The sequence below is a fragment of the Labeo rohita genome, chromosome 22 (genome assembly GCF_022985175.1).
Source record: "Labeo rohita strain BAU-BD-2019 chromosome 22, IGBB_LRoh.1.0, whole genome shotgun sequence".
NCBI lineage: Eukaryota > Metazoa > Chordata > Actinopteri > Cypriniformes > Cyprinidae > Labeo > Labeo rohita.
This window is the reverse complement of record NC_066890.1, coordinates 58967303-58987812: the sequence shown is the minus strand read 5'-3', so window position 1 is coordinate 58987812 and position 20510 is coordinate 58967303. Positions and strand designations below refer to the sequence as shown.

The following is a 20510-nucleotide window of genomic DNA, read 5'->3' as shown; positions in this document are numbered from 1 at the left end:
TATATGATATTTGAGTTTACTTTTGTATAATATGTAATATTTGGGCGCATTTAGTATTTTATATGATATTTAGGCTTATATTTGTCATTATGCATGATGTTTTTCCTGATGCCACCGGAGTGCGGGTGATGCTGGGGGCTTGGGCCCGTCATCGCTGCTTGAAGCTGTATTTAATATTAAATATATTTATTCTTCTTTTTATTATTGTACATCATATTTGGGCATATAATTGGTATGTTATACCCAGCAGTGCAAGCGAACGGCTTGGGCCCATTTACTAAAAGTACTACTAAACACTAAAGGTGTTATACGTCATATTTGGGATCTTTATTGGTATGTTAAATGCTATTTAGTCACGTTTAGTATTTTCTGTGATATTTAAGCTTATGTTTGGTATTTGATGATATTTTGGGTTTTGTTTAGCATTTTTATGATTTTTGGATTTCTTTTGTATTAAACATGATGTTTTCTCTTATTTTTAGTATTATACATGATAATTAGGTTCATATTAAGACTTATTATGCATATTATGCATTTAATATGCCCATTCATATTATACATGATAATTGAGCTCATATTTAATATCTTATATCATATTGAGACTTACTTAGTATTATACATGATATTTGAGTTTAGTTTTGTATCATATGTAATATTTGGACTCATTTAGTATTTTATATGATTTTTAGGCTTGTATTTGGCATTATGCATGATATTTTTCCTGATGCCACCGAGGTGGTGGTGACACGGGGGCTTGGGCCCGTCACTGCTGCTTGAAGCTGTATTTAATATTTTATTTATTTATTTATTTATTTATACAGTAGTCAAAATTTGAAGTGAATCAAAACCTTTCATCAAAGTTGTCCTAAAACGAAAACAACCTAAACCTGTTCTTGTTTTAGGACAACTTTGATGAACATTTTTGATCCACTTCAAATGTTGACTACTGTATATTTATATGTGTATATGATTATATTTTGGCTTTTATTTAGTAGGTTTCTTTTGTATTAAATGTTTGCTCTTATTCTTAGTATTATACATGATAATTGGGCTTATATATAGTATTTTGTATCATACTAAGGGTTATTTAGTACTATACAAGATATTTGAGTTTACTTTTATGTAATATGTAATATTTGGGCTCTTTTAGCATTTTAAATGAAATTTGGGCTTATAATTGGTAATATGCATGATATCTTTCCTAATGCCGGAGGCTTGGGCCTGTCATCACTGCCTGAAGCTATATTTCATATTAAATATATTTGTCTTTCTTTTTATTATTATACCTCACATTTAGGCTTATAATTAGTTTGTAATATGCTATTTAGTTACATATTGAGTATATTCAATGATATTTGGGCTTATGTTTGGTATTTTATTTGATGATATTTTGGGGTTTATTTAGTATTTTATATGATTCTTGGGTTTCTTTTGTATTAAACATGATGTTTGCTCTTATTTTTAGAATTATACATGAAAATTTGGTTTATATAAGACCTATTTAATATTATGCATGCTATTTAGGCTTATTTAATATTGTATGTTTTATTTTTGCTTATATTATTTTCATTTAATATGATTATAGTAATTGCACATTTTATATTTTTGGAGGGTTTCTTTTGTATTAAACATTTGCATTTATTCATATTATTATATGCAATAATTGGGCTTATATTTATTATTTTGTCTTATTAAGACTTGTTTAGTTTTATGCATGATATTTTGGTTTATTTTGTATTATATGTAATATTTGGGCTTCTATTTAGTATTTTATATGATATTTAGGCTTATCTTTAGTATTGTGCATGACATTTTGGTAGCATATTACAAACTAATTAGATGACATCTGTGCTTCTTTTTTATATTATACATGATAATTAGGCATAATATCTATCTATCTATCTATCTATCTATCTATCTATATATATATATATATATATATATATATATATCTTTATGTTGGCTTATATTTAGTGTTTTATGGGAAATTTGGGCTATTAGACTTATATTTGGTTTTATAAAAGGTAAAATCATACACTTGTGGCTTCAGGGTTTTTTTTATGCCTTTAGTAAAACACAAATCTACCAGCAGTAGCTGCGAATCTGTTGGGTCCTATTAGAACAGAGGCGATAATTAAGACTGGGGTTGTGAATTAGCATAATTTGTGTGAAATCCCGAGGTTTACTGATCCAGATGGAAATCTAGCAGTCAACACCACGTTTTTCTTTTTTTATTAAAAATGCTAATATAAAATAGCTCTGCTCCTGAAGAGCCCAGAAGAGTCGCCGCTGAGAAACTTTGCTAGTAAACTGTAGCAATAATAATAAATTGATTAAATTAATAATAAATGATTTCCTCATATGAAATGTTCAAGGCCTTAAATTCATCATTCTCTGCCTGCTCTACTTTAAGAAAATTCTTGAAATTGGGATGGTCAGAGACTGTGTCCTTGATCCTGTAGCGAAGTTAAGGCATACCAATTGGCGTGTACCGCTAGGCACGGTGCCGAGTGCAGAAGCTGGGCTGTGATAGTATATCTGGAGAGGCAGAAATGGGATTCACGCTCCTTAATGGAGCATTATGTGGTTCCGCCTCCACCCGGCAGCCCTCACTCTCTCTGCGCACCCAGTCCATTATTCGTTTCCCTGCACTCGTGTCCCTGTCTCCTGTGCAGCCGCGCATGCTGACGGCACAGTGTTTGACGTGACAGGCCAGCCGAACCCAAAGCACCGTGACCGGTGACTCTTCCAGACTTAATCAAGTGAGCGCACAAACTCTCGTGCACTTCCTGTTATGCAAATTGAGCTGTTTTTGGAGCAAATAAAAAAAAGGAAATAAAATTGACCACCTCTCAAATCCAAACAGCTGGGGCTACAGATTAGTTAAATGTCGTCTTAGTTCAGCGTTTGAGAATGCACGTCTTCCTCTTCCCGCCGTATGGTTTGTATCCCGTTTTTTCTCTCTTTGGCCCCAGCCGAGTTTCTCTGTAATATTAATGTGCTTCTAAAGCCATCTCTGGCTGTGGCGAGAGCTAATCAGTTAACCTGATTAAGGAACTGATGAAATTAAATCATTTCTGTAAGTGAAAATAATAAAATAGCCAATACTTGGGAGGATACGTCTGCGGAATTTGATGCCGCCCCTGAGACTTTTATCAGCAGGAAAGTGTTTGCTGGAGAGCGTTTTTTAAAAACGCACGCTTATCAAGGAATGCTTTGTGTAATTATGAAATGTGTCTCTGGTTGATAAAGCTGTTAACAAGAATGCCACGGTCCCAACAGAAGGCGGCAGTTGTGTATATATTACCTATTTATTTTGATGTACAAGCTGCAATAGCCATTTTACTTTTAATCTGCGATATGAAATATTACACCTGCACGGATAATGAGCTTCAGAGATCATCATAAATCAACTAAAACTCATTTGCTTATGGACACCCAGTGGCAAATGCTAGGTATCATACAAACCCAGTCTTAGCATTTGCCGTTTCGCTCTTTTATTTGTCACTACGGATGTATTCTAAAAGAAAGGTGCCAGTTGTGTATACGTTGCGTATTTATCAGCAACAGCCATTTCACTTTTAATCTGCAAGGATAATGAGCTTCAGAGATCATCACAAATCAATCAAAACTCATTTGCTTATTACCACGGATGCACGTCTGCAAATCCACTTGTGCTAAACTGACCGCTCAGGTTAAGAGGCTTTGCACCTGTCACTTGCGTAATGCCATTAAATCACAAGCTACAATTAAACGCAATTACAGATAATAACAGCGGGCGTAAAAGCCCATGTCAAAGCTAAAGGATTCGGGGTTTGGGGGTGAGGGGCGGAGGGTGAGGGATGACTTCAGTGCCCTGTTGAATCACTGAATGCGCAGCTGTTGGCTAAAGTGGCCGGTGCACTCAGCCTGCTACGCTGATCATCATAACAGCATCATTATCATCGCAGCTTAACAGCCTCTTAGTCAGGCCAGGGGCGGCCTTCAGTGTCGCCCAGATATAAACCCAGTATGAGGCCTGTAATTGCATTCCAGTTCTTATTTTAAGGAATTATGAGGTAGAATTAGCCTTCTGCAAAGTGCAGAGTAAAAAAAAAAGACCTCAGCTACCATTGAGCACTTGTAATCCATGGTGATGGAGATTGGAAAAAGCTGTGTTTTTGTCTAATGGGCAGCTATTTGAAAGCCTTTCAATTTTGGGGGGGTTAAGGGATGACACAAGGCTAGTGCTAGAGAGGTAGCAAAAACCTCATGCCCAGACCCCAAGCCTAACTGTAAATAGACTGGTTGTGACAATATCAAAAAGCTGTTGTGGAGAGAATAGCCATCTAATCATGTAATCAGTTTGGTGGGGAATGCTGGAGTTGTAACTCTAGGGCTTTTTCTACCATGAACGCAAGCCAGGCTGGACAGGGCTAAGGGCTCTTGGCGCGGATATGCATGCGCTACTGCCTGATTTCCTTCGTATTTTACCAGAGCAAGTGACCCTGAACCAATTTGAGCGTTGGAAAAGTACATCTGCAAGGCAAATTCTATTTCTAGCCCTTCTCCATTACTACTAGCCGAAGAGGACATCTCTACTTTGGAGTGCTTGCGGTGAGCCTTTCCTAGTGGATGATTCCGGGTCAGTTGTTGCATCCCGCTGACAATATAGACACTTTTTCCATTTGCATTCATATGCCCGCAGTCATTACCGGCGTGTATAAGCAGAGCTAGCACCATGACACCGGTATTATTGCAGCTCCTTTCTCGACCTCTTTCACCGACTCTATAATAGAAATCGCATTGCTTTGACATTTCTATCAGTGACGCTGTCAGTCGCCCACCACCAGTCCAAACTCCCCAGCACTTGCCGCCTTTAATTAAGCTCAAATCAAATTACTCATCTTGTGTTTAAGGCTTAATTTGTGTGCTTTGCACAAATCCTATTCTGGTGTCACGGCATGGATAATCCGGCCGTGGATCACATTTACAGTAAATGCAAAATGTTGTTCTCCAAAATGCTGTCTTTTCCCCCTAGCAGGAACTTTTAAACATCCCATCTCCGCTGGTTAATAATCGATAGGCAGACATAATGCTTCCCCAGCCAACACTGAATAATTGAACATGGAAATGAAAGGTCACAGCACAAAACATTGGCTCAAATCCTTTCTTTCAGTGTCAAGGCCCGTGTAAAAACAACAGTTTCCGGTACTTCTTGGGTTTCTTGTAATGTCATGAGCCTTGGCACACCTTTGCGACTCTCGAAGGGTTCGAAGGATGTGACCTTCACACTTAGAGCCTGACTAGTGCCCGTTGGCACGGGCTACGGTGTCTGATTTTCTTTGCCAGAATGTGAGTCATGCCAGGTCAAAGAAGTGGGAGGTTTCCCTCTGCCTTATCTGTCATTGTCTTTACAGCAGAACGAACAGCACGAAGGCTTGTGTTGGCCTACAACAGCAGGCATCAGCCACACTGGATTCTGTTGCAGAGCGAGGGGGTGAATTGTCAAAATCTATTGTGTGTTTGTATGTCACCTGTCTCTTCAAATTGCCTCAGTGCAGTAAACAGCTATGGAGGAACCGGGGGTGAAATGTCACCAGTGCTTGCCCCGATTAAACGGCTCTGTCGCTACTGATGTAGACTTGGATCCGTAGGACTCGAATGATATGTATGACGGTATGAGCAACAGCTCAGTGTGCTCTTTGCTATGATAATGTTTGATTATCCCTCAGCATTTCCCCTTAAGGGTCCCTGAAGAGAAATGGCTCCTAGCCAAACCCGACTTGGCTACTTGCTCATTCCAGGCCAAGTTGGTGCTTCCAGAAACTTGCTTTGTAGGAACTTTCGAGTAGGTTATTGACATATCCACTGTTCATCTCTAAACTTCTCTGAGTTTTCCCCAATAGAAGGCCTACTTGCTCATTCCAGGCCAAGTTGGTTCTTCCAGAAACTTGCCTAGTAGAAGTTACGTGCGGCCAAGTATGACATTTCACCTGTCCAAGTGCACACACACAATGGTGAACACACACCTGGGTAGCACCTGGCACTAGAGGTCTTTACGGGTCCACTTGGATCCGAAAACCAGAGGTCCGACCCGAGATCCAAGCAGGTTCGGGTCCAAAACATCTACGAGGCCCTCAGACACAGGTCGGTTTGGTGTTAGTGGCTTCGGGTCTTGGGTAATTAAACCCAAGGTCCCAAGGTCCATTTTTCTATCCTGGATGCGTAGCCTACCACTCACTTTTGCTCATGCAGGGGTTTTTTTGTGTGTGCAGAAGCCTTTCACCGGAGATGAGGTAGTTGCAGACAACACTAGCAAATCCATTACTTATAAGGCTGTCAGTTACATTTTTAGCAAACTATCACATTGATTTTTTTTTTTCTCACTGGTCATTATTGAGAGCCAAACTCAGAAACAACATGTATCCATCAAGCAGGCAAAATATTAAGTAATAATAAATAAGTAAATAATTAAATGAAAGTAATGGAGCAGTGGCCATATTAGTCAGCAGGATGCCGGGATTTTTCCTGACTGACTGCAGAGCTGCAGGCTTTGTATATGTCAATGCTGTTTACGTTTGGGTCCAATCTGGTTCAGAAATCACCTAAATGTCGAATTTGGGGCAATTTGGGTCAATACGGTCGAGTACGGATTTTAGGACCTGAGAAGACCTCTACCTGGCACTCGGGGAGTGATTGGGGGTTTGGTGTCTTGCTCAAGGGCATCTCAGTCATGGTTACTAAAGCTGGAAGAGAGCACTGTTTGTCGGTGCCGAAAGCCTTGTTGGCAGTGCGCCGACATACAGCGCCGTTGCGCAATGGGTGTCCCGAGTTCGAATCCCAGCATGAGGACCTTTACCGATCCCGCCCCAATAAAAAATAAAGGCTGGAAGGCCCAAAAAAGAGAGCACTGGTCATTCACACCCCCACAACAATTCCTGCCAGTACTGAGACTCAAACCTGCGACCTTCGGGTTACAAGTCAGACTCTCTGTTGTTTCAAGTACAATTTTGGGATATAATGGTTCACTGCTTGTCTGTAACTTAACTTCTTTATGTTCTTCCCTACAGAGGACCTGCTTCCTGTTGGCTTCCCCAACATCGACATGGGCCCGCAGCTAAAGGTGGTGGAGCGCACACGCACGGCTACCATGCTTTGCGCCGCGAGTGGTAACCCCGACCCGGAAATCACCTGGTTCAAAGACTTCCTTCCCATCGACCCCAGCACAAGTAACGGGCGAATCAAACAGCTCAGATCGGGTAAGACAAACGGATGCGCCTTAAGCTTTTTCTGCTAATATTCTTCTGCTCGTCCCACTGCTTCTGATTGTAGGTACCCAGCGCTCTTCCAAAACAACCACCCACCGAGTTAGCGCCATAAGTTGCTAGGGAAGCTGAAATGGAAAGATAATGACTTTTAATGAACTGTGTCAGAGGAGCTTAGTCCAGATTTTGTGGCAAGCGTATGATTAATGTCTGGTTTAGGCTAATGAAACTTTATTGAAAGACCCAGTAAAACAGTCTAATTATATATCTCATTAAGTCTAGCGCTCCAGTCGCCCCAAGGCCACCGTTGTGGGTCAGTGATTTGTCAGCAACAGAGAAAAGAAAAATCTATCGGGTTGCATTTGTTTCAGAGCTGTTGTGGGCTGCAGATACTCGGCTGGCAACCCTTGACCTGAACTCGCTTACCCAGAGTTCTCTTTCTCAGGATCCATCATGGCGTTTTCAAAACCGTTTCAGATTGTAGCAAAGTGGTTAGGCGGCGAGCGGCTACATCTGCTCTCGCTTATGCTAGACTCGAGTACTTTGTTTTGCGCCGCGTTAATGGACGACCCAGACTCGCCGAGGGGGTATCACAGGCCTCCGTAACGCCGTTGGCTGTGGTACAGGAACACAAATGCCTTTGCCTTCTCGAGTTGAGGACAAGAAGCAAGATTATTGTGCAGCCTTTTGGGCCTTACCCAAACAGTCGACCCTTTTAGCTTCCATTAGCGATGTCACTAGCCGCAAGGTTAGCGTTCATAGCTCATTTAGCAAGCTAATTTCTCTGCCCTGCTGACAGACGTACAGATTAATCAGACAAATTTAACGGATTTAGGGAATAGGGTGTATTAGCCTACAGTTTGACGGATCGAAGCAGCGCTAAAAGTTGCGACCTGTCCTCCCTCTGTCTGTGTTTTTGTCAGCGTGTGAGTGGGTCATACAATCTCTGTTGTCTTGTCTTGTCTCCGTTTCAACCTAAGCAGGTTTCTAGCGGCATTTCCGCATTCCGCATGCACAACATTGACTAGCCTTGATAATTAACATACTACTAATTAGACAAAGTAAATTCAGTATGCACAGCATACAGCGTGTACAAATTAGCTGTAATCATGGTCTTAATTCAATTTGTGTGTTAGTGAGTTATCTAAATGCTTTTAGTAGTATTTATTTGGTGCGTCTAATTGGTAATTAAATATGCCAACGTTTTCGAAATCCCTCACCATGTTAATGAATTTCTTAAGGCAATAATTGTTTTGCCAAGGGCAATTAGTTTGACTGTCTTCACGCACTATATATAAAACATAACCCTGATTCTAACTATACATAACGTAGTTTGATAACTGGTCAAGAACATGTTAATGTTTACATTGTATGAACCTGGAGATGTTCTTGACTGGTTCTGTGCGATCTAAGCTAGTCTCTAATATCAATAAACGTGCTCATAAACTCTGTGTTCAGTGTGACTAGCCATCTAACATCCTACAAAGGGATCTTCCCCACTAAACTCTATTGATTTCAGGGTGTGTGTGACTGCTGTGAACCCGAGCCTAAAATGTGCTGTTTTGTTCTTCCTTTCTGCTTCTTTTTCTGTTTATTATCATTTCCAGAAGCGATTGGTAAGTGTCTCAGCGAGTGCGCTAGCTTCCTCGTGTCCCTGAAGCAGATGGCATTTTAACTTGGTTTTAAAATGCATGTCCTACCCTCTCCTTTCCCTTTAACGTCTGTCTGTACCCTCCGTATTTCTTTTTTCTTCTCCTCGCCCACTAACATGAAACGTTTCCCTGTTTCTCTCAAGCTTTTGAGGATGACACACTGTAGAAAGCGCGCGTGCGTGCGGATTTACCAGTGTTCTCCATTCACATGCAGCTCTCGAGCTCTCCAGAGAATCGGCTCTCTGGCTTCGCCACGGCTCTCGCCGGCCACAAATATTCAGGAGCTTATAAAACAGAAGAATAACAGATTAGGGTTTCAGAAGCTCCGGCCAAGCGTTTGCGGTCGCGCTGTCGACCGCCGGACACACCCTCGCTCCGCGTGCCACCGAGAGCTCGTTCGGCTCCGTCACAATAACATATTTATCATCCGAGCACGAACCGCCGGGGCCTTGGAGCCTCACGGCCCAGACTGAGCTCCTGGAGAGCTGAAAGCAAACATCACCTGAGCGACGCCTTTGAACGTCCAACATACTCCATGTGCTTGACAGCTGAAGTCAACATGAAACGCGCTCAGAAGCGAATTCTACTTCTGTAATGTAGGGCAGCAGCTGGTTTTGTTCAGGGAATCGATTAGATTGTGAAAAGGGTGGCATTCGATACTTGATTGATGCTAGCCACCGTATATTACCAAGTTAAAATAAAATAAAAAAATATATTTATAAAATATACTACATAAATATTTTAACTTTAATAATAATTATGATTATTCAAATAGTTATATAATTTGTTTAAATTAATAATTTTATTATTATTATTTTAATAATGTTAGTAAAATAAAGTTACATTTATTCTTTTAAATATAGTACATAAATATTTGAACTATAATAATAATAATTATTATTATTATTATTATTATTATTATTGAAATATTTATATAATCTGTTTAAAAGAATAATGTTATTATTATTACTTCAATAATTAATAAAATAAAGTAAAAATATTAGTAAATTTAAAGTTATTCTTTTAAATATATGACAAATATTTGAACAATAATAATTATTATTATTATTATTGTTTTAGTATTAGTGAAATATAATTTTAAGTTGAAGTGTATGCACGAGAGAATTTATGTAAATATTATTACTTAATATTATTTTAAAATAGTGTAAGACATTAAGACACAAAATAATATAGACTTATATTTTTAAAGGAAAAATATATATTTAATACTAAATATAAGGCAAATATAAGGGAATTGTTTGAATGATAATAATAATAATAATAATAATAACTATTATTATTATTATTATTATTATTATTATTATTATTATTTAGTGAATAATACTTTGTAGTATTATTGTTAAATATAGTACATTTGTTTACATTTTAATGCTATAATTAAATATATTTGTAATTAAATTAAAGTAAATATGTATTAGATATATTTGTCTAATAATATCTTCTAATTAATATTAATTATGATAGTTCTGTAAGAATTTTTAGTTATATTTTATTATATTATATTCTATTATATTCTATTATATATTATTATATTCTAATTATTGTAGTTTAAATATGTTACATAAAATATTGCATATAAAAATTTTATATACATATATATATATATATATAATTATTATTATTATTATTATTATTATTATTATTTTATTATTAATATTATTATTTATTATTATTATTATTATTATTACAAATATATTAAGATATATTTTAATATTTTTCCATAGTTTTATTTTGCTGTTTTTAGTACTATTACTACATTTTTGTGTGATTATTAAAATATATCTTTAAGTAAGTTTTAGTAAAAGGCATTGTACATACTTTTTCATATTTAATTTAAAAATAGATATGTAATTAAAATATTAAATTACAATGTAAAATATTTAATGTAAATTTTATATAATTTTATCTATTTAATGCATATTTTATAAATGACCTTAATGACCTCAGGTTCAGCTGGTTTTAAGTGGGTTTTGTGCTGTATTTAGTCTGTAAGTCCAGCTTAGACTAGTTTAAGGAGTTTTTGAGTATGAAGATGTGCATTAAGAAAATAAAAGCATTTGATTTCAGCTCAGTTGTTGATCGCGTGTGCGTTCAAATCTCTTTGAGCGATTGCCTGAATATTTCCGTAGGAGGCCAGCGCTCGATCCTCCGTCCTGGAGGGATTTACGCTGATGAGAAAAAGGCCTGTCACCATCGACCACGGCCAAACCTCCTGCGTTCCTGTTCGTATCTCCGTCCCGAAGAGAAACTGATCTCTTTAGTTTCCAAAGCGGGGCCCGGAGCCATTTTTCTTGACGTGAAAACAAGATCTGAATAAGCCGGCCGTGGTGGTCCTCGGCCGTCTGATATATGCGTCCGCTCCTGCTGTAGGTAAAGAAATTAGCTCAGGCTGGACCCGCGAGAGATTAACGCACAACTTCCTGCTGCGCTCTGCACTTCCTGTGCATCTGATTGACTGTGAAGTTCAGAGTCACTGAGCTGGAGCTCTATAGGGGCGATATGGTGATTTCATTGAAGCTTCTTTAGGTCCGCGAGTCAGTTTTAGATTTATAAATGGAAAAAACATGAAGATCTCTGGGTAATTTGTTGAGTTTGTCAGCACTGGAAGTGTTGAAGCTACACGTTGAGCCAGTTTTCATGTTTGATGACTCCAGAAATTGTGAAAACGTAAAAAAAAAAAAAAAAAAACTAAGTTTTTATTGAGAATAATAATGTAGTGCATTTACAGCCTTAGTTAATTCGTCAAATTAATTATTTACATTTTTAAAAACTGTTATTGTAACAATGTATAATATGTTTTTATTTAAAATGTTTAAAGTTTTATTTATAATAAATATTATTATATATTTTTTAATATAATTTATATAGTAATTTAAATTATGTATTTTAATGTAAATATATGTAATAAATGTGTATGTTTTATGTTAGATGTCAAATATCAAATATTAATACAATTAACTATGTACTTTCTTTTAAGTTATATATCTAAGAAATTATTTGTCACATTATTTTATCGTTTTATAAATATTAAATATTTGATTGAAAGTAAAATATTTTAATATAAATGTAAATTATACGTAAATATACATGAATATAAATGTTATATATTTAAATTAATTGTTAACTTTAATTTTATTATTAAATAAATATTTAAATTAAGTTACTATATATTTAAGCACATATTTGTCAAAATTATTATATAATTACAGTTTTATTATATTATATATTCGATTTTAAAAATATATACAAATATTGTTATAACTGTAAAATGTTTAGTATAAATTTATAGAATAAAACGTGTATTAATATTCATATTAATTATATATTATAGATATGTATGTAAATATTTATTTTATAATAATTATTAATACATTTGTGTTACATTTTATTTGCTATTTTAATTATATATTTATTTTTTATTTATAGGTCAATAAAAACATTGAAGCGTATCTTAGCACATCAATTTTGTCAAATGTATTATATGATTAGTATTTTATGATTAAATAATATATTTTTATGATATTAAATATTGTATTAATTATATTTATATATATAATTTTTAATCAGTTACTACAAATGTATTATATATATTAGAAATATATATATATATATATATATATTCATTTAAATTATTATTATTATCATTATTATTATTATAGAATTTTTAGAAAAATAAAACAAATTAAATTTTATATAATTTATATTATTAATTATTTGATTTTTATAATTTATGAATAATTAAGTATTATTATAAATATACATATTTATTTTTCTTTGTACAGCCTAGCAAAATAATACAATAAAAATAAAACATTTAATAATCTACTATATCAATTAATAATTGATTTAATTAATGAAATTTAGATTTTTTTTTTAGTATTTTATTTAATGTATAATTTATTTAATACATGTATTATTATTATTACTATTATGATGATGATGATGATTATTATTATTATTATTTTAATATTCAATTTATAATAATAATGAATACACTTATGTTAGTGTTTGATAAGTATTTTAATGATATAATATTTTATTATTTTATTTACAAGTCAATAAAAAAGCTCAATAATGTACACTTCCAGTGTTGATGACTTTATAGTGTTGGTTTACATTATTTTGGTGGTCGTTTACGACCTTCTGTACATATTTCAACTTTTGGTTTAATCTCTGCTTGTGTTTTGATTATAATAATCTTTTTAATATATAGACAGTTTCGTGTTATTTGTCAGTGTCCGTCCGTCAGATCCTGAAGGGACATCTGTGCCTGGATGAGCCGTTTTTAAGGTCAGCTCGGCCTAAACGTGTGGCGCGGATCCCGATCGTGCTCTGAGCCGCGCAGATGGATGAAGACGCGGCCAGATTGTCTTACGCCCCCTTACAAAACACTTTTTCTTCCCTGAGAAAAGCTTCTGGAAGCTTCTTTGAGCGAACGGCTACACGTTTTTGCAGTCGCGACTCGATTTGTGACGTTTTGTGTGTTTGTGAACCTCTAACCTTTAACCTTTAACCCTAACCTGAGCTAACCAGTTCTTTCCAAACCCTAACCGTGACTTTGTCTCTAGCGGGAACAAAACAAGCTAATTCTGCTGCCTCGACGCCCCGATACTAACGACACACTGACGCTCCCCGATCCCCCCTCAACTCAGATAATACACACCAACTACTACAGATTAGACGTATTTTGCCTGCTTGTCAAAACGACGACAACATCGAGCCTCAAAATGCACTTTATTTGTGTTTTTATGGCCATTAGGAGGATCATTATAGTGTAAATACTAGATGAAAACACTTATTTACACCTGATTTATATCAGGTGTAAATCAGGCACAGCGTTATTACAGTAATTCTTTTCATTTCATTTAAATCATTTTTTTCTTTGATGTACATCCTGGCAAAAAAAAAAAAAAAAAAAAAAAAAAAATTCTATATAAATTGTTGATTAATTTTATTTTAGTTATCATTTATATTAAATTATTAATTCATTACTTATTATTATATAATTAATGCAGCTTAATAATATTATTATAAAAATTGCATAGTAAAGTACAAAAAAAACATTTTTAAAATGCATAGTTTCATTTAAAATTATTTTATTATAGTACTTATGAAAAAATATGAATTATTATTATTATTATTATTATTATTATTATTATTTCTTAATAAATGAACTTAAATACAAATAAAACGATAAATGGTTTTCTAATTCTATTTAGATGTATTTAAGTCATTTCTATTATTAATAATTGATTTTTAATGTATAACTTACAGAGTAATTAAGTGTTTTTATGTTTTTTTATATTATATATAATTTTTTTTATGTACAGCCTAGCAAAATGATAAAATATTTAATAATTTACTATATGAATTAACAATTTATATATATAGAGAGAGAGAGAGCGAGAGAGAGAGAGAGATAGATAAGCAAATAATAACAAATAATAATGTACTATATTAATTAATAATTGATTTTAATAAAGATTTTGTTCAATTTTAGTATTTTATATTTTATTTAATATATGATTTATGTAACATTATTATTATTATTATTATTATTATTATTATTATTATTATTATTTTTTTATAAAATTGTGAAACAAACTTAAAAAAATCAAATAAAACAAATGGTTTTAATTTTGTTTAAATGTAATTAAGTGTTTTCATGTTGTATGTGTGTGTCATTATTTATTAATTTATGAAGAGTATAATTTGTTTTCTGTGATGTACAGCCTAGAAAAATAATTAAGTACAATAATAAAATATTTTATAATGTACTGTATTTATTAATTAGTAATTCATTTTAATTTTATTTAAATTCTTTCTTGTATTTTAATTATTATTTTTGTATTTATTTACTAAACAATAAATAATGTATGTAATATACTAATATAGTAGTAGAAGTAGTATAGAAATTGCAGAATGCATTTAAAAATACAAATAAAACAATGTATAAAAATGTATACATTCATTTAATTTAAGATTAAATGTTATTATAGAATTTATGATTTTATTATTATATATTTGTATAATTGTTTTTAATATAGATTATATATTGCTCTTGGGAGGGTCATTAGTGCTCTTTTATTTGCACTCTATTTATTTTTTTATTGATTTATTTATTTAGTTTGATGGAGGCACTGTGTTTTTTCCAGTCCTGGCGTGTGTTTGTTGCGCAGGAATACAGTGTAAAACACACACTTGAGGAGTTAACATGAGTCTGATGGAGAGGCAGGCAAAATATCCTTCACGCTCACCGATGACCTTCACGCTGCTGCTGGACAAAGAGCTCAGAGAAACACAACATTTCAACACTCGAGATCTCAACAAATACACATACAGCTCCAGCCTGAGCTGCTTGGGGATAAACGTGATAAACATAGCAGTTTAGAAATTTAAAATATTTAAAAATGAAATTAATAAAAATAAAACATTTGTTTTAAAATGTATTATATAATGCATTTCTTTTTATTACATTTTAAATATATTTAAGTAATTATTATGGATTTTTTTTTTTTATTATTATTATTATTATTCATTGATTAATTTTTTTGCAATGTATCCTAGGAAAATTAAATAAAAAATAGAGAAATAATGCATTTCTTTTAATAATTCTATATATATATATATATATATATAAGTAATTATTATGGATAATAAATAAATTCATTTATTTATTTACTCATTCATTTTTTTTTTAATGTATTCTAGGAAAATTAAATAAAAATCTTAAAAATATAATGTGTTTTAATACATTTTTAAATATATTTAAGTAATTATTATGGAAATGTATTTTCTTTATTTATTTATTCATTCTTTCATTCATTTTTTGTGATATATCCTAGGAAAATGAAATAAAAAATATAGAAATATAATGCATTTCTTTTAATTAAATTTTTAAATATATATTTAAGTAATTATTATAGAAATGTATTTTATTTATTTATTTATTTATTTATTTATTCATTCATTTTTTTTGCGACGTGTCATGGGTAAATAAAAAAATGTTTATAGAAAATATATGTAATATATTATATATAATTTATAATGTATTATACAGTGTATGTTTATAATATAGAATTATATACATACATTATATAATATTCAATGTATAATATAATGCATTATATATAACATATAATGCATGTAATGTATAATGTATTATATTATATATAATGTATAATATATCATTTTCTGTTATTTATAGAATTTTTATATATATACTTTATATGTGTTTTTAAATTAGTTATAGAATTTAGATTATTAAATATTTTATATTTTTCGAAGATGTATTTAAATAACTGTGTTAAATAATAAAACATCAAATAATAAAATAAACAAAACTAAAAATGAATTAATAGTATTATTTTTATATATTTTTAACCATTTTTTATATTTAAGCTATTATTATTATTTGTGTTATTGCTATTATAATTTACGATTAATATTATTATTTATATTAATATCTTTTATTAAATAATCCAAACAGTTTTTAAATGAGCTTTCTCTATAAAACACAATGCTAAAATTGTCATAATTGTTAAAAAACGTTTTAAATATCTTATAAATCTTGTGGAAAGAGAACGAATCGCTTTAGCATCATTAACGTTTACAGCTAAATCAGCTGTTCTCAAGCATCTAGGAAGTAAAAAAGACTAGTAAAGGACTAGTAAAGCTCCACGTCCAGCACTGTGAGGTCTTTAACCTTTACTAAATCTGTGATGATGATGTTGTTGATCTCAAACTAAACTAACCAGTACATGAGGACAAACTCATAACCTGAACTGACATTTAACCGTCGACTAAACTGATGTGTGTTTCGTTTTGTGTCTTTTTCCAGAGAGTACGCCCATCCGAGGTAAGACATCACTATAAACACAACTAACCTTAACCTAACCACTAACTAATGACTCCAGACGAGCTCAAAGGGGACCGGCTGTCCTCCTCCTCTTCCTCTTCTTCCTCCAGCTTTCATAGTGTGTCAGTGTGAGTGTTTGTGTTGGTGTTTACGTGTGTTTAATGTCAGTGTTGGGAGTCAGACAGGTGTCGGGTTGCTGTTTACCTCCGTCTGTGACATTTGCGCTCGGGCCACGCGATTCACGCTAATGAGGACGCTGGCTAAACGTGACGCTGCTTTCCTTTCAGTCCTGATCTCATCTCCGGCGCTACGCAAACCTTCAGCAAATTCACCTGCGCTTTATCCGGCTCAGACGTGCGGTTTGGAGGTGATATCAGGGCTGACGTTCGGAGGAGTCGCTCCTGATGTAGATTCATGCTCATTTCATTAGATCTTGAGACTTTGTGATGTTTCTAACTTTAATAAAGTGCCTTTTTCCACAGTGAGCAGGTAGGTGAGCATCAAACTTTTGATTTCACATTCATATTGTGGGTGAACAAAGAGTTTCAAATGTTGATTTTGTCAAAAATTGTGTTTTTTTTTTTGCTCAGATGTTGGTCAGTTTTGTATGTTTTCGGGTGCATTGATCGAGATCGTTTACTTTCGTCTAAATGAGTTGAGTTAGTTTGCGATATCATGATATATAAAAGATTTAACATTCAGTAGTATCATTAGATCACAAGTGAACCTACATATGTTTTATGTACTTAATTTAATCGTAATATATACAATAATAGAAATGTATATATTTAAATTTCTATAATACACAATCATTGAAACAGTAAATAATGTTAATAATAAATATAAAAAAACCACACATTTAAGTAATTGTCAATCATAATAAATACATTTATATAATAATAAATAAAAAATAATAAAACTTAGCAAATAAATTCAAGATAATTTACATAAATAAAAATAAATAAATTTTAATAAATAAATAAAATGTAAATAAATAAATTCATATAATAAAAAATAAATAATAAAATCTAATAAATAAATGTAATAATACAATGATAATAACAATAATACAATTTAAATAAATAAATTTATGTATAAATAAATAACAATATCTAATAAACGTAAAAATGCAATTATTATATTAAAAATAATAATAATAATAAAATTTAAATAAACTTATATAATAAAAATAAATAATAAAACTTAATCAATACATTTAATAATACAGTAATAATAATAATAATAATAATAATAATAATAAAATTTAAATAAATACATTTATATTATAAAAAAAGTAAATAATAAAACTTAATAAATTTAATAATTATAATAATAATAATAATAATAATAATAAAATAAAATGTTATTTATATATTTTTATTAATAATAAAATACATTTTTAATTATAGAAATGTATATTATTTAATTGTAATTATTTTTCCCTGTATCCTAGTACACCAAATATAAATAAATATATAATAATATTTAATAATGTATTATAAAATAGGAAAAAAAAAGTATAGTATAAAATGGTTTATATACAATAATTAAAACTCTAAATACTGTAAATGAATAATAATAGTAATAATTTGTTCATATATATATATATATATATATATATATATATATACACACACAATAATATTCAATAATTACAATTGTAAATACTATAAATGAATAATAATAATAATAATAATAATAGTAATAATAATATAGTTGTACAGTATTGTACAATATAACATGTTTATGAAGAAAATTTATTTAACCTATTATAGTAATGTTTTTTTTTTTTTTTTAATTTTTTTTTTTTTTTTTTTTTGCCATGTATCCTAGGAAAAAATGACATTTTTGTAATGCATTTTGTATGCAATATGAATATTTACATTTTTATATCTTTAATAATTCATATTCAAATCAAAATAAAACTTATTTTTGATAGATTAATACTTTTGCTACTACATCAGTACAGCAGCTAGTAACAGCTCTTTCTTAGATTACACGCACCAGCATGCATATTTATAACGCACAAACGTGCCGCATTAATCATTTTGCTGCTCGCTAAACTGAACGTGACTTATAACGCAGCATTTGCATAATGGGATTAGTGATCCAAGACAGAGCTCTCGCCCAGGGCAGCTTCTGCAAACTCAGGCCCAGCCCGGGCTAAACGTGCCGGAGCAGGACAGTTACGCCGCGCTTTCAGGCTCCTAAGCGAAGCCAAATTACAGCGGGCATGCTCTGATTGGTTAGCGACTCGGTTTCGTGTTTGCGTGTGCGTAAATGTTATCTTAACTCATGCCAGGTCAGTCTGACAGTCGGAGAGGCCCGATGCGGAGCCGTCCAACGCGCTCGTGTCATTGGCGTCTTTATGTGAGCGCTGAGGGCCAACAGATGGAAGCTGACAACAATCGCATTACGTATCGCCCCCGTGATGACGCTCTCGCGTTTAATGACCTTGTGTGTGTCCGTACACAAGCGCGCTAGCCCTACAGTCAGTATACACCAGCTTTTTAAAGCTAAAGTCACATGTTTTGCACAGTTTTCTTTCTTTTTGCATAAAGTTAGAGGTTTGACATGAAATGTGAATAAAAAGTATAGGATATTTAGACTTACATAAATTATATATTGATTATAAGTATGTTGAATTTATAAAAGCATCCCTTAAAATTATATGCATTGTTGATTCTGTAGTAACTTTATCTTGTTTGGGGAATTTTTAGATATTTTTAATAGTAAAAAAAAAAAAAAACTTTTTTGTAGTATAGTCATTATCACTGAAATAAAACCATTATTTGGACATCTTTAATTCATTTTTGTTGGAGATTGTTTAACTTTTGGCAAATTAATCAAAAAATAAAAGTAAAAAAAAATTGGTCTAAATAAAAAAAAAATTAAATGGAAATAAAAATGTAATTCCCAGTTAAAATTATATCTAAAAATACATTACAAAGATCAATGTAATTACAGATAAAGGTGCAATTTATAAAAACATCCCTGTAAATATCCTATGAGGTGTTGTGTCTGTAGTAATGTATCTTATTTTAAAGATTTTTAGACAATTTAAAATAAGTAAAAACACATATTTTTGGCAGTTATAGTTAAAATAAAACCGATATTTGGACATTTAATTCAGTTTCATTGGAGATTGTTTTAACTTTTGGCATATTAATCAAAAAAATAAATTTATAAATGTATTTATTGTTATTTTTTTTTAGTCTAAATTAAAAAATAATAATAAAAAATGTCAGTTAAAAATATTTAAAAATACATTAAAAAGATATATTTTATAATTGCAGATAAAGATGCAATTTATAAAAACATCCTTGTAAATATCCTACGCAGTGTTGCTTCTGTAGTAACATATCTTATTTTAAAGATTTTTAGACAATTTAACTGAAAAAATGAGTCAAAACACATTTTTGGCAGTTACAGTTAAAATTAAACCGATATTTGGACATATTTAATTCAGTTTCATTTGAGATTGTTTGGCATATTATTCAAAAAATACATTTAAAAAGGTATTTTTAGTCTAAATAAAAAAAAAGCATTTTTTAAAAATGTCATTCCCAGTTAAAAATATTTAAAAATACATAAAGATAAACATAATTGCCGATAAAGGTGCAATTTATAAAAACATCCCTCTAATATCCTATCCGGTGTTGCTTCTGTTGTCATATATCTTGTTTTAGACATTTTTGGACAATTTAACTGAAAAATTAGTCAAAACACACA

The 20510-nt window shown here is 31.8% G+C and overlaps 1 protein-coding gene across 1 annotated transcript in view; it reads left to right on the top strand.

Annotated features, from left to right (window-relative positions):
* The window catches only part of ptprsa (protein tyrosine phosphatase receptor type Sa), a 246800-nt gene that overhangs the window by 150689 nt on the left and 75601 nt on the right, over positions 1–20510 (top strand). The window contains exons 7-8 of the mRNA XM_051094491.1: positions 7053–7241; positions 16761–16778. Of these exons, the coding sequence (XP_050950448.1) occupies positions 7053–7241; positions 16761–16778 (207 nt within the window). The remainder of the gene's footprint in view (positions 1–7052; positions 7242–16760; positions 16779–20510) is intronic.